Source organism: Budorcas taxicolor, chromosome 21 (assembly GCF_023091745.1).
Source record: "Budorcas taxicolor isolate Tak-1 chromosome 21, Takin1.1, whole genome shotgun sequence".
In the NCBI taxonomy this organism is placed as follows: domain Eukaryota; kingdom Metazoa; phylum Chordata; class Mammalia; order Artiodactyla; family Bovidae; genus Budorcas; species Budorcas taxicolor.
In genome coordinates this window covers 18,277,129-18,294,630 of record NC_068930.1, presented here as the reverse complement: position 1 = coordinate 18,294,630, position 17,502 = coordinate 18,277,129, and the positions used below count along the sequence as shown (strand labels likewise).

Genomic DNA, 17,502 nt, shown 5'->3' with positions numbered 1-17,502 from the left:
TTTTATAGATGGTGTAGCAGAGGCCAGGAAGTTGGTGACTCGGCCAGACTGATGACTTGGCCTTGGCATGACCTTGGATCCTGACGCCCCTCCTTCGCAGCGCAGTGCTCTCATGCGTTTTCCATTTTACTTCCTGCTGTCCCTCTTTTGGTTGCAGACATGGAGCAGCCCTTACAGACAGGGTCTTGGTTTCAGCCGAGACAATTTTATTATCTTGGTTAATTGCGAAAACTGGATTTTCTGGACAGAGACTTGGCAACATTAACTTCCACTATTGGATTTTATTAAGAGTAAAGTAGGGAGAAGGCAGCAGTTTTGAATTGGATTATGTCTTTGGAGTATCCTGGGTAATGCCATTAACATCCTTCAAAATTATTTTTGGCAAACTACAGATCATGGGTGTAGGCTTTGCCATCATCTAGAATCCTGCAGACCACAGGGAAGAGGAGACAAATGCCCCTGGAGTTAACCAACACTTCTCCACCCATTCCCCTCCTTGGTGTGTGAGTGTGTGTGTGCGCGTGTGTATTTGTGTGTACGTTTATTAAAGTACAGTTTATTTGCAATGTTGTGTTACTTTCAGGTGTACAGGAATGTGAGTGAGTTATTCTTTTTCAGATTCTTTCCCCATATAGTTTATTACAAAATATAGGGTATGGTTCCTATGCTATATAGTAGGTCCTTGCTTCTGCTGATGCTGCTAAGTCACTTCAGTCGTGTCTGACTCTGTGCAGCCCCATAGACGGCAGCCCATCAGGCAACTCCGTCCCTGGGATTCTCCAGGCAAGAACACTGGAGTGGGTTGCCATTTCCTTCTCCAATGCATGCAAGTGAAAAGTGAAAGTGAAGTCGCTCAGTTGTGTCCAACTCCTAGTGACCCCATGGACTGCAGCCTACCAGGCTCCTCCGTCCGTGGGATTTTCCAGGCAAGAGTACTGGAGTGGGGTGCCACTGCCCTCTCTCACTTTGCCCTTTGGTAACTGTTAATTTGTTTTCTGTGCCTGTTAGTCTGTTTCTGTTTTGGAAATCAGTTCGTGTGTATCATTTTTAGATTCTACATATAAACGGTATCATAGGATAATTGTCTTTCTCTGTCTCCACTTAGTCTGATAATCTCTGGATCCATCCATGGTGCTGCAAATGGCATTATTTTCTTATTTTTTATGGCTCAGTAATATTCCATAGTGTGGCTTCCTTGGTGGCTCAGTGGTAAAGAATCTGCCTGCAATATAGGAGCCTCTGGAGATGATGTGGGTTTGATCTCTGGGTGGGGAAAATACCCTGGAGGAGGGCATAACAACCCACTCCAGTATTCTTGCCTGGAGAATCCTATGGCCAGAGGAGCTTGGTGGGCTACAGTCCATAGGGTTGCAAAGAGTCAGACACAACTGAAGTGACTTAGCATGCATGCATGCAGTATTCCATAATATATATCACATGTTCTTCATCCATTCATCTGTCCCATGGACATTTAGTTGCTTCCATGTCTTGGCTACTGTAAATGGTGCTGCTGTGAACACTGGGGTGCATGTAGCTTTTTGAATTAAAATTTTCTGCAGATAATGCTCAGAAGTAGGATTGCAGGGTCATATGGTAATTCTATCTGTAGTTTTTTAGGGAACCTCTATACTGTTCTCCATAGGAGGATGTACCAATTTGCATCTCCACCAACAGCGTAGGAGGATTCCTTTTCCTCTTGGGATGCTTGTTTTAAACCTAAACCTTGCTGTTGTCTGTTCTGGGCTAATGGAGGCTTCAGCATTATCTTTTTAAGAAGAAGCAATCTTCTTGGATTGGTGTAGTTAAGGAGATGCTGAGTATATTAACCTGAGAACCTGATCAACCCTGAAATCTCAGTGGTTTAATACCAAAGATATTTTCCTCTCCTTCAAAGCTGGCTGGTCCTTCTGATCTGTGGGCAGCTCTGCTCCTCAGTAATCTTAGGGCTCGGGTTCCTCCCAGTGTGTGCTCTCCTCTCTTCAGAGTGATTCAGGAAAACAGCGTGGGCAGTTGCATGTGGGTGCCTTTGAAGGGCAGGGGAGGAAATAGATCACATCCTCTTTGCTCACATCCCCTTGGCCCCAAATCTGTAATGCGACTACACACTATGGCAAAGGACACCGGGCAGTGTAACCTAGCTGTGTGCCCTGAAGCTGGAGGAAATGGGTTTGAGACCATATCCCACCGGATTTTGTATTAGAAACAGAGAAAGAAATGTGAACAGAAACAATGAAATAAAGAGTTGACGTTTTCCAGATAATTCTGTTATCATAGGCAGTTCTCCCTGGAGAAGGGCATGGCAACCCACACCAGTAGTCTTGCCTGCAGAATCCCATGGACAAAGGAGCCTGGCAGGCTACAATCCATCAGGTCACAGGTGGACACGGCTGAGGCGCCTAAGCACCCACGCAGGCAGTTTTTCATAATTTTAGATACAAAACTGTATTATTCCCCATATTAGGCTCTGCATTCTACCCTTCCCCCAAAGGCACACTTTAATTATCCAGGCTGTTGGTTACATGGGTCCAAGGAATTGCTTTTGTCCTTGCTATTAATATAATATCATTTCCCCGGGTCATTGGTCCAAATGTGTTAACAGTAAGAAATTATTTCTACATATAAATTGAACTAGAAAAATTTGCTGGGAGGGGAACAAATAGATTCTGGATAAAAGCTAAGTCAAAATAGCGGGGCTCTGTAATTTGGAACAAGTCACCCTAGCTTGTCCAGGCTTGGTTCCTTCATCTATAAAATGAAGTGAGAAAGAAGCAAAGGGAATTGACTCTAGAGATCTGATCTGTGCCAGCCTTAACAGCCCGCAGTTCTTGGGATGCAAAGCATGTCGAGAAAATTTTGGAGATGATTCTAGTACTTGGGCTGGCTTCCCTCCAAGCTGCATTAGCAATTCTAGCCCTGTTTGCAGACTGCTTTTTCTGTAAGGGGACCGCCCCCACAACCAGCCAATGAGCAAAGGTTCTTGGCTTCACTCTGATTGGATCAGCTTAGGTCATATACTCACCTCAGCCAATCACTAAACTCCAGAGGATGCCAGATACTGAGGGTTCATATACTTCATTCCCCGTCCCTGGCATTGGGGGTGGGGTCAGTCCCACCCAAACCACAAGTCTGCAACCCAGTGGAGAAGGACTGGAAAGATTTTGTGAGGTGGGTAGCAGCCTTCAGTAGTCACTACAAACTGTGTCATTTTTTCACTTCACTTTACACACTAACACGTGCCAATGTCTGGGTGTCTGGTTTTTAAAGAAGCAAAAAAATAATTCAGGTTGGGAACTTGCTGATCAAGACTGAAGGGGATGCCCATGGCAGAGGGGCCATAAGGCTGCTCGCTGATAGCAGGACTTATGCTTAAATATCCTACTCCAAATGGACGGGATATTTTCCTATTTGTATGCCTTTGTGGACTGCAAGGAGATCCAACCAGTCAACCCTAAAGGAAATCCGTCCTGAATATTCACTGGAAGGACTGATGCTGAAGCTGAAACTCCAATACTTTGGCTACCTAATGTGAAGAACTGACTCATTGGAAAAGACTCTGATGCTGGGAAAGATTGAAGGCAGGAGGAGAAGCGGGTAACAGAGAATGAGATGGTTGGATGGCATCACCGACTCGATGGACATGAGTTTGGGTAAACTCCGGGAGCTGGTGATGGACAGGGAAGCCTGGCATGCTGCAGTCCACGGGGTCACAAAGAGTCAGGCATGACTGAGTGACTGAACTGAACTGAACTGATGCTTGTATGAAATCTGTGGCTTTTACATGCCATTTAAAAATGGTCTCTTGGATGATTAGGCTTGAAATGCACATTTACTTGAGGGCAAACCATCCTAGAAATATGGTAGACTAGAATCACAGGGTAACAGGAGTGACTATTTATTTTAAGCCTCATTTTTACCAGGACCAGATGTTTTGTCCACAGTGAACCAGTTATTTGATGATATTTTTTAATAGACCTAAGACATTAATCCTCTAACATCGCCTCCTCTCAGCAGGGACAAATGCAAGGGTGATCCAGAAAGGAGACTGAATGTTTGTACGTAGCTTGTACAAACCATTTAATTGCTTTTGCCGGAATGAAATGATGTGAGGTCTTGGCACCAGGAATTTGGGTGACGGAGTCATTAAGAAAGAAAATTACAAAGCTCAGAATGTTTTTCTGGGAAGTCATGGGCACAGCCCTGAAAAAAGTGGCTATATTATGGAAGATTAATTCCCACTGTAGTCAGCAGCACCAGCTGTTTGTGAGATCCTAATGGAGAAAAAGTAGGGCAAGCTAAAAGATCAGTGAACACGACAATCCATGTCTCCAGATTAGCAGTTGTTCCGTATATTTGGAAGCAGTTCGCTATTTAATTTTATTTAATTTAAGGCCCCAAAGATGTGCCTAATGAAGTGCAGGTTACTAAGTCACCGTGAAAACCAGAGAGGCATGAGGGAATAATGGATTTTGGATAATTTGCACAGATTATCATTAAGAAAAAAATATCTCTCTGAGGCAGAGTGCTTTCTAAACATACCTGTTTTCTGTTCTTCTTCTCTTGTTACCCACCTGAGTTGGATGGCTATGTGGTTATTTCTAATTACGCCAGAATGGTTTTTGAACATGAGCTGAGAATGTGGAAATCTTCCTATGGTTTTGCCTTTCTCTTCCAGTTGTCACTCCCAGGAGAAAGGAAAGGCTTTTTAATTAAAATTAAAATAAACAAGCAAACCCCAGTGATATGGGAAGGAGGATGGGCTGTGCCTAAAGAGGTTGGGTTCTGATTGAGAAGGCTGGGTGTGTTCTGTGTATTATGTTCTGTGGCCATTGTGTAAAAGTGGCCACAGTCCCCTGTTTTTCCACCTGGGATTCTCTCTGGCCAGTCCTTCACTCTGCAAATAGAGTTAGAAATATCTGCAGAAGCAAGAGATATTAGTTAGGAGTCTCTGGCAAGTACAACAAATTGAACTGCAGTGGTAAGTAATAGACTTCAAGACATAAACTTCCCACCTCTGGAGTTAGCCATTCAGTGTATTTTTCAAGTAAATGGAATAGAGATTTTACAGTGGAATAATGTTTACCCTTTGAACTTTAGAAATCACCGTATTTATTTATAAAGTTAGGTATTTTTAAGAAATGCTATTGAGGGACTTCCCTGGTGGTCTAGTGGTTAATACTGCCTTCCAATACAAGGGGTGCAGGTTTAATCCCTGGTTGGGTAGCGAAGATCCCACATGCCTTGAGGCCAAAAATCCAAAACATAAACAACAAAATTCTGGTAAAGAATCCACGGACAGTGCACGAGACCCCAGTTTGTTTCCTGGGTTGGGAAGGTCCCCTGGAGAAGGAATAGCCTTCCCCCTGCTGTATTCATGGGCTTCCCAGATGGCTCAAATGGTGAAGAATCCGCCTGCAATGGGGGAGCCCTGGATTTGATACCTGGGTTGGGAAGATCCCCTGGAGGAGCACATGGCAATCCCCTGCAGTATTCTTGCCTGGGGAATCCCATGGGCAGAAGAACCTGGCAGTCTACAGTCCATGGGGTCGCAAAGAGTCGGACATGACAGAATGACTAAGCACAGCACAAAAAACAGAAGAAATATTGTAACAAGTTCACTAAAGACTTTAAGAATGTTCCCCATCAAAAAAAAAAAAAAAAAAAAAGAACCTTAAAACCAAAACCAGAAATGTTGTTGGAATTGTCTTCAGAGGTTGTTTTGAATGGCATGAGAGAAAAAGAAAACAGTTCTTTTGCTGATCTTTTGCTGAAAGATCACCCATTTTACTCAACATCTTTGGCACTAAATGTTATGTAACTATTTCTAAACAAATCAAAGCTACCCTCAAAGAAGGTGAGTTATTATTGATTGCTGGGGAGCTTTCACCCACAGTGAATCTGTGGGAGCACCATTAGCTGCATTCTACAGCTGTGAAAACTCACCAACATAATAACGATGTGAGAAAGCCAGGACTTGGACTCTGACCTGTGTGACTGCAGAAGTCCAGGCACTTTCCACTGTGTCACTGTTCCCTGAAAGAGGGACATTTGCTACTTATAAAGATGTTTGAAATAACGTTTTGTAGATTCTGAAGGCAATTTCCAAAAATGAGTTTTAGAAATACTTTGAATATAATGAAAGCTGAGTTGGAGCTAGTCACCTCTCTGTTTCAATGATTATGAATTCATTTGAATGTAGAAACTCAGCTTCTTTAAAAAAAAAAAATTAGTGTTATGACTGACAGTGGTTTTCAAACTGTGGTCTTAAGCCCTGTGCTTTGGAACCACCCAGAGATGGTGTTGCTCTTTGACGTGGGTGAGAGTAATCCCCCATCAAAACCCTAGGTCACACAAGGCCCTGCTCAGGCTCTCCTTTTGCTCAGATGGTGAAGAATCTGCAGGAGATGCAGGTTTGATCCCTGGGTTGGGAGTATACCCTGGAGAGGGGCATGGCAGCCCACCTCAGTATTCTTACCTGGAGAATCCCGTGGACAGAGGAGCCTAGCAGGCTACAGTCCATAGGGTTGCAAAGAGTCAGACAGGACCGAGGGACTAACACTTTCACTTTCCTGAAGGTCACTCTAAGACCAAGTGTCAGAGACACTCTGCTTTATTTCAATTGGAGTATAGTTGCTTTACAATGTTGTGTTAGTTTCTGCTGTGCAATGAAGTGAATCAGCCATACATATACACATATCCCCTCCTTCTTGAGCCTCCCTCCCACCACCACCTCATCCCACCCCTCTAGGTCATCACAGAGCACTGAGCTGAGCTCCCTCTGCACTATAGCAGCTTCCCACTAGTTATCTATTTCTGCAGATGGTGACTGCAGCCACGAAATTAAAAGACGCTTACTCCTTGGAAGCAAAGTTATGACCAACATAGACAGCATATTCAAAAGCAGGGACATCACTTGGCCAACAAAGGTCCGTCTAGTCAAGGCTATGGTTTTTCCAGTAGTCACGTATGGATGTGAGAGTTGGACTATAAAGAAAGCTGAGCACCGAAGAATTGATGCTTTTGAACTGTGATATTGGAGAAGACTCTTGAGAGTCCTGCGGACTGCAAGGAGATCCGATCAGTTCATCCTAAAGGACATCAGTCAGTCCTGAATGTTCGTTGGAAGAACTGATGTTGAAGCTGAGACTCTGATACTTTGGCCACCTGATGCAAAGAGCTGACTCATTTGAGAAGAGCCCGATGCTGGGAAAGATTGAAGGCAAGAGAAGAAGGGGATGACAGAGGATGAGATGGCTAGATGGCATCACTGACTCAATGGACATGAGTTTGGGTAAACTCCATGAGTTGGTGATGGACAGGGAGGCCAGGTGCTGCGGTCCATGGGGTTGCAGAGAGTTGGACACGACTGAGTGACTGAACTGAACTGAGCGTGTATATGTCAGGGCTCCTCTCCCAGTTCATCCACCCTCCCCTTTCCCCTCTGTGCCACATGTCTGTCCTCTATGACTGGGTCTCTATTTCTGCCCTGTGAGCAGGCTCATTTGTACCATATTTCTAGACTGTACAAATGGGCATTAATATACGATATCTGTTTTTCTCTTGTCTAACTTACTTCACTTGGTATGATGGACTCTAGGTCCATCAATATCAATACACATGACCCAGTTTCATTCCTTTTCATGGCTGAGTAGTATTCCACTACGAATAGATAGTACCTCTTTATGTATTTATTTGTCGACAGACATTAGGTTGCTTCCACGTCCTGGCTGTTGTAACTAGTGCTGCATGTCTGGCTGCTTCTTCACAGGCTGGGGCTTCAGCATGGGCAGCAGCTACCACTTCCACAGCTGGAGAGTGTTTGTCATTGTCTGCGCTCTGCCCTGCACCGTGTCCCTTGTGGCCCTGAAGTTCATGCCGGAGAGCCCGAGGTTTCTGCTGGAGGTGAGTCAGTGCCCCACCCCGTGTGAGGCTTGCTGTCCCAGTCTCTTGGTCCCAGGTCGGCTTTGACCTGGCCCGTCATTAAACCCGTCGTGATGGTGGCCTGCCCAGGATGCGAGGACTGCCAGAGCTGGAGGGACAGAGCTCACAGAGTGCAGAGCAGCAGCACTGCTTCCCGAGTCTGGGTGGGGCTGGAGGGCACCCTCTTGAAGATGCTTCTGGTACCCATGCTCCCCAGAGGTCCTGATGACCTTCAGAGCTGCATGAGTGGGACTTCCCTGGCAGTCCAGTGGTCCTCTCCAACGTGCTTCCACTGTAGGAGGCACTGGTTCAATCCCCGGGCAGGGAACTAACATCCACATGGTTTGAGGCAGAAAACAAAACAAAACAAAACAAAAAGCTGCATGGAGTTTTTTCTATGTTACAGCAGTGACCTGGGTTGTCGATCTTTCTCTGCTCCCCAGCCCTTCAAGACTCTTGTCTTTGCAGGACCTCTCTACTCCAGAAGGCTGCTCCCGCAGTCCTGTGAGGTTTCCAGCTGGATGGTGGTGGTGGTGGAGGCTTGCAGTGGTCAGATGGGCAGGGCTGGTGGAAGGGCGACAGGACTCCAAGGCTCTTACAGCCCCAGTTCTCAGAGTCCACTCACTAGCTTCCTTCTAACTTTCTGCAGACTTTCCTGTTGAGTGTCTTCTTTCATCCCATTGGTCAGGGGCAGATGCAGCAAAAAGTGTTTTTTTTTTTTTTTTAATCCAAGCATGTCTCAGAAGCTTTGATGTATATTAGCTCTCTAGGACTGCTGTAACAAGGCTACACAAACTGAGTGTCTCAGAGTCACAGAAATTTGTTGTCTCCCAGATCTGTTGGCTAAAAGTGCCAAATCAAGGTGTTGGCAGGGCCACACTCCCTCAGAAGTCCTTAGGGCAGAGGTCCCCAACCTCTGGAACCTAGTGCCTGGTGATCTGAGGTGGAGCTGATGTAGTGATGACAGAAATAAAGTGCACAATAAATGAAATGCACTTGAATCCTCCCCAAACCATCCTCTGCGTCCTGGTCCATGGAGAAATTGTTTTCCATGACACAGGTCCCTGGTGCCAAAATGGTTGGGGAACACTGCCATAGGTCAACCTTCCCTTTGCCTCTTCCAGCTTCTGGGTGTTGCTTACATTTACGGTGGTCCTTGGCTTGCAGCTCTTTCACTCCAATCTGTCTTTGTCACCACAAAGTGTTCTCTCTGAGTGCCTCTAGGTCTTCACTTGGGCTTCTTCTTATAAGGACACCAATCATGTTGGATTAGGGGCCCATCCTACCCCACTATGACCTCATCTTAATTACATCTGCAGCAACCCTACTTCTAAATAAAGTCACCTTCTGGGGGCACTGAGGGCTAGAACTTCAACATATCGAAGTGGCGTGGGGGACACAATTGAACCTGTTATTTGTTGGGTTTTGGCTTTAATCGTCCAGAGAGGATCACGGCTCCCTCCTGCAGTCTATTCAGCCTAAAAACTACAAGTGGTTACTCACAGCCTATGATGATAATAATACCCAGCATTTACACCTCGAAGGCACAGCCTGATTACCCTTCCAGGATGGGCTGTGACAGAAGCTTGTCCTGGTTTTTCACAAGCCGCAGATTGTAACGTATCCATGGCCAACGGCCTAAGACGTGGGCATTAGCACCCTGTTGTCTCGGTTGGGTTTTCCACCTCTAATTAGCAAACGATTGTTCATGTCTCTCTCCTTGGTTTTACCAGATGGGCAAACACGACGAAGCCTGGATGATTCTCAAACATGTGCACGACACCAACATGAGGGCCAAGGGGGCCCCGGAGAAGGTGTTCACGGTAAGTGTGTGGTCACCTGTGCCAGCCAGAGGGGGCCTCTCCTCTTCACTGTTTTGGTTTGCTAAAAAATAATTTTACTGCATAAGCACATCACGGAAAATTTGTCAAAAAGGAAATAAAGCCCTGGATATTCTGCATCATATTACTGCATCATAATTATTTTTTGTATTTGATGGATTCCTTCTTGGTACCACTAATTGCTCAAAAATAGCAAAGGAAAAAACTAGCTGTATTCGTATGGAGATAGCCAGATGTACCTATATTTACATATAAATATATATTATTTAAGAGCACTCATAGACATTCTACATGTGTCTAATAGTATTCAGAATCATCCTTTTTTAAAAAAATATTTATTTTAATTGGAGGCTAATTACAGTATTGTGGTGGTTTTGCCATACATGGACATGAGTCCGCCATGGGTGTACATGTGTCCCCTGTCCCAAACCCCCCTCCCACCTCCCTTCCCACCACGTCCCTCTGGGTTGTCCCTGGGCACTGGCTTGGAAGGCTCTGTTTCATGCATTGAACTTGGACTGGTCATCTATTTCACATACAGTAATACACATGTTTCAGTGCTATTCTCTCAAATCATCCCACCCTTGCCTTCTCCCACAGAGTCCAAAAGTCTGTTCTTTACATCTGTGTCCCTTTCCCTGTCTTGCATATAGAGTCGTTGTTACCATCTTTCTAAATTCCATGCGTTAACATACTGTATTGGTGTTTTTCTTTATGGCTTACTTCACTCTGTATAATAGGCTCCGATTTCATCCGCCTCATCAGAACTGACTCAAATGCCTTCTTTTTTATAGCTGAGTAATATTTCATTGTGTATACGTATCACAACTTTCTATCTATTCGTCTGCTGATGGACATCTAGGTTGCTTCCATGTCCTGGCTATTATAAACAGTGCTGCAATGAACATTGGGGTACCCGTGTCTCTTTCAATTCTGGAATTCTGGTTTCCTCGGTGTGTATGCCCAGCAGTGAGATTGCTGGGTCGTATGGCGGTTCTGTTTCCAGTTTTTTAAGGAATCTCCACACTGTTCTCTATAGTGCCTGGACCAGCTTGCCTTCCCACCAACAGTGTAACAGGGTTCCCTTTTCTCCACACCCTCTCTAGCATTTATTGCTTGTAGACTTTTGGATAGCAGCCTTTCTGACCAGCATGAGATGGCATCTCATTATGGTTTTGATTTGCATTTCTCTGATAATGAGTGATGTTGAGCATCTTTTCATGTGTTTGTTAGCCATCTGTCTGTCTTCTTTGGAGAAATGTCTGTTTAGTTCTTTGGCCTATTTTTTTGATTGGGTCATTTATTTTTCTGGTATGGAGTTGCATGAGCTGCTTGTATATTTTGGAGATTAATTCTTTATCAGTTGTTTCATTTGCTATTATTTTCTCCCATTCTGAAGGCTACCTTTTCACCTTGCTTATAGTTTCCTTCATTGTGCAAAAGCTTTTAAGTTTAATTAGGTCCTGTTTGTTTATTTTTGCTTTTATTTCCATTACTCTGGGAGGTGGGTCATAGAGGATCTTGCTGTGATTTATGTCAGAGAGTGTTCTGCCTATGCTTTCCTCTAGGAGTTTTATAGTATAACATATAGCTTAAACTTTTCTTATACATGTGTATGTGTTAATCATTCAGTTGTGCCCAACTCTGTGCGACTGCATGGACTGAAGGGGCACAGAGGATTGACCTCTCAGAGTACAGGGTCTCCTCCTTCCTTCTCCCCACCCCCCTCCTCTTTTCTCCCTCTTTAGTCCCCTCCCCTCCCCTATCCTCTCTGTGGAATAAAACACATTTTTCTCCTTGACTCATGCAAAGAAGTTTATGTCTTTTGAGTTTGAGCCCATTTCCCAAGAATTTTCCCACATGTGAAGCAGTTTATTAATATGCGGTATTTATTCCACAATAACCCTGAACTCTCCTAAGAGGAGTCTTTGGGTAGATTCAGTTCAGTTCAGTTCAGTTCAGTCGCTCAGTCGTGTCTGACTCTTTGCGACCCCATGAATCGTAGCGCGCCAGGCCTCCCTGTCCATCACCAACTCCCGGAGTTCACTCAGACTCACGTCCATCGAGTCAGTGGTGCCATCCAGCCATCTCATCCTCTGCCGTCCCCTTCTCCTCCTGCCCCCAATCCCTTCCAGCATCAGAGTCTTTTCCAATGAGTCCACTCTTCTCATGAGGTGGCCAAAGTACTGGAGTTTCAGCTTTAGCATCATTCCTTCCAAAGAACACCCAGGACTGATCTCCTTCAGAATGGACTGGTTGGATCTCCTTGCAGTCCAAGGGCCTCTCAAGAGTCTTCTCCAACACCACAGTTCAAAAGCATCAATTCTTCGGTGCTCAGCTTTCTTCACAGTCCAACTCTCACTGTCCACTTCATTTGTGTGTCTGTCCCTATAACTATAAATCTCCCTGACCTTCCACCTGTGTCTTGCCCTGCTTGTCCCATGCAGGACCTTACAAATGGTGGTTTTCCTAAGGCTGCCTCTGGAAGGATCACTTCTAACATAGCCACAGACTGGTACTTTGCATAAGTAAAGAACTAACGAGTGCCTGCTGTACAGCACAGGGAAGGCTGCTACGCGCTGTGGAGACTTGAATGGAAGGGAGTCCAAAAAGGAGGGGACACGTGTGTGTGTGTGTGACTTCCCAGGTGGTGCTAGCGGTAAAGAATCCACCTGCAATGCAGGAGCTGCAGAAGGCTCGGGTTTGATCCCTGGGTTGGGAAGATCCCCTGGTGGAGGGCACGGCAAACTATTCCAGTATTCTTGCCTAGAGAATCCCATGGACAGAGAAGCCTGGTGGGCTACAGTCCATAGGGTTGCAGCGTCAGACGTGACTGAAGGGACTTCGCATGCACGTGACTGATTCATTTTGCTTTATAGTAGAAACTAATACAACATTGTAAATCAACTATTCTCCAATAAAAATTAAAAAAAAAAAAAAAACAACCACAGGGTTGCCTGACTGGGACCCCTTTTTAGAGAAGTGGTCTGACTTTCTCTTTTTAACAACACATTCTAACATAAACAGTTTACTTTTAAGAAATGAGATCTTTCTTGGCCTGAAAATCAATCAAAACTCCAAATTCCAAAGGTGAAACTGAGCCCTTCCTTCAGGACCAGAATTCCTCATTTCAGGAAGGGTGTGCATGCCCCAGAAGAAAGCTCAGACAGGAATTAATGAGCAGAGGGCTCTGAGACTTGGAATTTTGTCTTTCTCCAACATGCATACCAGTCACCAAATCCTTGGGCATAAACTCTGTTTTTAGTAGTTTTCACCCCTCCACAGGAAAAGGGAATTAGAAAGGTTATGGACTCAGTATTTCCATAACTGATGCTAGAAGCTCAGCTTCTCTGTACACAAGGGCCGAATCGAATGTCAGAGACAGTTTTGGATGAAGTAGAAATGAATAGCTTTATTGCTTTGTCAGGAAAGTGTGGGGGGCCACAGCACGCTGATGCCCTCAGAAATGTGTGTCCCAACTTGGGGAAGATAGTGAGAAGTTTCATAGTAATTGCTCAAAGAGGATGTGATCAGCTCATGGACGTTCTTCTGATGGGTGGGTTGGTGGTGAGTTAAGTAGGAGTCAGCATCATCAACCTTCAGGTTTAACTAGTCTGGGGTCTACATGCTTGTGGGCAGCATATCATCATTAATTAGTTAACTTCTCTCACCTGGAGGGGATTTCAGGATCTGTAAAACAGCTCAAAGATACTATGTGTATCCACTGATGTGGAAACAGGACCTTGCTCCAAGGCCGCACTATTGTTTCTCCCTGATCTCTCATCCCTTCCCTAATTAACGACTGTTTGGAACTGCCCATTGGAACTCAGGGAAGGTCATGGAGGCTGAATGAAGGGTCTTTCCTGTAATCAAACAAATGGGGGACACAGAAAGGCCTTATGCCCAGGAGCCCCACAGGGTCCTGCATGGTTTCATGCTGACTTGATGGTCATAATTATGTAGGAGTGGATGGCTGGATGGGGCAGGGAGAAAAGGGAAAAGCAAATGACTGGAAAGTGTTATAGCCTCAGACCGCTGGGCTGTGGCTGGAGTCGGACGTGAATACTCAGCCCCACTGGCTGGGGTCGCCTGCTCTGCTTCTGTGCGTGTATCACAGTGAACGTACTCAGTGGCCTTGAGGAAGAGCGTCGGGCAGGCTGGGCTCAGTGCCCATGGGAAGCCCTGGGTGTGGCCCTCCTCTCTCTGCCTTTGAGCTGATGGGCTTCAGGATATAACAGCCCCAGATTATGGCACCTCGGCATATTGTATCTCATAAGGTGAAGGAGTTGGAGAGAACAGCAGAAGCAGAAAGGTTACTCTGACCTCCCCTTGCTCCCCCTTCTTCCCTGAAACAGGCCGTAAATCTCCCACGTGAAAGATGCTTTCCCTGAACCAGGAGGAAAGAAGACGTTGTTCTCAAGAGCTATGGCCGTTGTCCCTCAGATGAAGAGGGCTATATAAGCAAACCCTGTTAAACAAACCCTTATCATCCTAATTACTTCTTCACCATTATTCACCCAAATCCCTTTGTTTTGTCTGTTCCTCACAAATTTACTGTTTCTAAGGCTTCCCTGGTGGCTCAGATAGTAAAGAATCCACCTGCAATGCAGGAGACCTGGGTTCCATCCCTGAGTCAGGAAGATCTCCTGGAGAAGGGCACAGCAACCCACTCCAGTATTCTTGCCTGGAGAATCCCATGGACAGAGCAGCCTAGTGGCTTATTGTCCATAGGGTCACAAAGAGTTGGACGTGACTGAGCAAGTAACACACACACACACACACACACACACACACACAGAGTATAAAAGCTTCCTGCACTGGTCACTTCTTCAGGACTTCATTCTCTTGTGAAGGCTCCCACAGATACGTAAAAATTTAGTAAAACGTGGGTCCCTTACTCCTGCTAATCTTTTCCAGCTGTGCTGTCTCAGTTGCAGCACTCAGAATCTTTCAGTTGAAGAATCTAGATCCATGACCGGGGATCAAACTCAGGCCCCCTGCATTGTGAGCACAGAATCTTAGCCACTGAACCCCCAGGGAAGTCTCTACTCCTGTTAAATCTGTCTTTGCCAGTTTAGCTTCCAGACCCAGTCAGGGAGTCTAGGATGGTAGAGGAGAAATTTTTCCTCCCTTACAGGGCCCTGGCTTTACCAGCCCTGTTTGCTGCCTCACAAGCTTCCAAAACGCCCCCCGGGCAGGTGTCCCTAGGACACCTTTGCAAAGGAGAGGTGTTGAAATATTTCCTTGAGAACTGCTGTGCTGCATGGCTGGGGGGGGGACACGGGTCATATTATAGTTTAGACCAAAGGAAAGCCAAGCATCCGACTTAATTGTAAAGTAGAGTAATTGTGCTTGCAGCTGTCAACACACCACTCCCAAATCCCTAGGGAATAGGGTGTTATTTTCCCCAAGAGGAAAGCAAAGACAAAATTTGCATTTTTTTTTGATGGTACCACAAGGCATGTGGGATCTTAGTTCCTCTACCAGGGATGGAATCCAACAGAGCCCACTGCAGGAGAAGCATGGAGTATTAACTACCAGACCGCAAGGGAAGTCCCACTGAATGTGAATCGTAATGTGTTTCCTGACTTGGGGTCAACTTTCCCCTGGTGGCTCAGATGGTAAAGAATCCACCTGCAATGCAGGAGACCTGGGTTCAATCCCTGCGTGGGGAAGATCCCCTAGAGAAGGGAATGGCAGCCCACGTAAGTAGTCTTGCCTGGAGAATTCCATGGACAGGGGAGTCTGGTGATTACAGTCCATGGGGTCGCAAAGAGTCAGACATGACCGAGCAACTGACACTTTCCCAACACTTCCACTCGGCCTCTTTTGGCTTCAGCTGTGTTCTTGCCTCGCCTGGGTTATCTAATAACAGGAAGATCAGCTCCAGCCAAGAGGCCCATGATGTGGGCCAACTGGGTTCCCTCTCCTGTGTCCCTGTCTGGACCCAGGCAGTAGTGCAATTGCAAAGGCCACACACCCAGGAATGGCAGTGCCAGCTCAGGAGGCTCTGGTGTGCTTATATACCTGCAATTTTAGGAAGAGCACCTATGCTTTTACTAGGTTCTCAAAGGGATATCCAGCCCAGTCAAGAGTTTAAGAACCACTGTGTTCAAGCTTTAGAAAAACGAAGCCGCGCCATCCTGGGCTTGGTGCTGGGGAATTAAAGAACCACTTGTTTCTATTTCAGTGACTGCATTTCCCATGTGATATTCAGCCTCACTTCTCTCTCTCTTCCTTTGTCTCTTTACATCCTCAGTCCCTTGGTTGAAGAAAGAATGGGAGACACTCTTATGTCTAAAGCCTTTTCTCCCCAGAAGAAAGATTTGTTGGAAGAGGTGCTAGAAACTGTTTTCGAATTTTTCGAGTAGGCTCTTCCATTTTCTTCTGATTTGGTCTGCGAGCATAGACCTTGATAACTTGGCTAAGAGTCTGTGTGGTCGGAAATCTCCTTAACGTGATTATTAGTTATAGAATTCAGTGGTTGTCTTACACATTGATTAAACTGAAAATCACTGTCTTAATGAGTCAGGATTGCTCCTTGGAGCTACCTGCTGATACTGGACAAATGGACACTTTCCAGGGCTCTTGTGTTGCTGAGTCCAAGCTTGGTCTGCTCACCACACAACAGGCCAATAAATCAGGAAAGGAGGTGTTGAGGCAAGGAAGAGAGACTTTATTTGGAAAGTTGGGTGTGCAAGAAGATGGTGGACTACCATCTTATTGGGGTCTGGGTACTAGTTTCTGTTATAGAATAGAGACAGAGAGGAGATGAGGCAGTAAAGTAAAAAGGCCATAAATCTTGCAAAATATCTCCTGGCTTGGCCAGCCTCTGGGGGGCGGGGGGGATGTGTTCATTTCTTCTTTCCTGCAGCCATCCACAGGTGGGCAGGGTCGTGGTGTTTCCCTGTGAGCTGAACAAAGACACTTTAGTTTAAAGTCAGTAGAGGGGTGGGCTTTCCAGCTGGCTGTCGTGGTAAAGAATCCACTTACCAATGCAGGAGGTGAAAGAGACGAAGTTTCCATCCCTGGGTCATGAAGATCCCCTGGAGAAGGAAATGGCAACCACTCCGGTATTCTTGTCTGGAGAATTCCATGGACAGAGGAGCCTGGTCAGCTACAGTCCATAGGGTCACAAAGAGTTGGGCATGACTGAAGCAACCTAGTATGCATGTAGAGGGGCAGAGTTCCCCAAGCAGGGAAAGCTTACAGCTGTAGACAGCATCCTTTTAGTAACAAAAGCCACAGAAAGCAAAGGTTAAAGAAACATATCCAACGTGAAGTCAGATTCTGTTCTTCCCTGTTACACACAGCCTTATTCCCACTTCCTATCTCTTTGATTTCCAACAGGAAAACCAGGGGTAGCAAGGAAGACCTAATTGCTCTTTTTAAAAAGTGAAATAAAGTTGCTTAGTCGTGTCCGACTTTTGTGACCCCGTGCACGTAGCCTACCAGGCTCCTGCGTCCATGGGATTTTCCAGATAAGAGGACTGGAGTGGGTTGCCATTTCCTTCTCCAGGGGATCTTCATGACCCAGGGATGGAACCCACGTCTCCCACATTGTAGGCAGACGCTTTATCATCTGAGCCACCAGAGAAGCCCCTTTACAAACAAATTGAGGTACAATTGGCATGTAACACTGTGTTAGTTTCAGGTGTTCTGTATAATGATTCGGTGTTTGTATACATTGCAAAATGATCACCACAATAAGTCTGGGTACCATCTGTCACCACACAGTTACAAA

General features: G+C 45.6%; 1 protein-coding gene across 1 annotated transcript in view; it reads left to right on the top strand.

Moving 5' to 3' along the window:
• The window catches only part of SV2B (synaptic vesicle glycoprotein 2B), a 91,894-nt gene that overhangs the window by 39,616 nt on the left and 34,776 nt on the right, over window positions 1-17,502 (top strand). Inside the window, exons 4-5 of the mRNA XM_052659811.1 lie at window positions 7,766-7,899; window positions 9,651-9,740. Of these exons, the coding sequence (XP_052515771.1) occupies window positions 7,766-7,899; window positions 9,651-9,740 (224 nt within the window). The remainder of the gene's footprint in view (window positions 1-7,765; window positions 7,900-9,650; window positions 9,741-17,502) is intronic.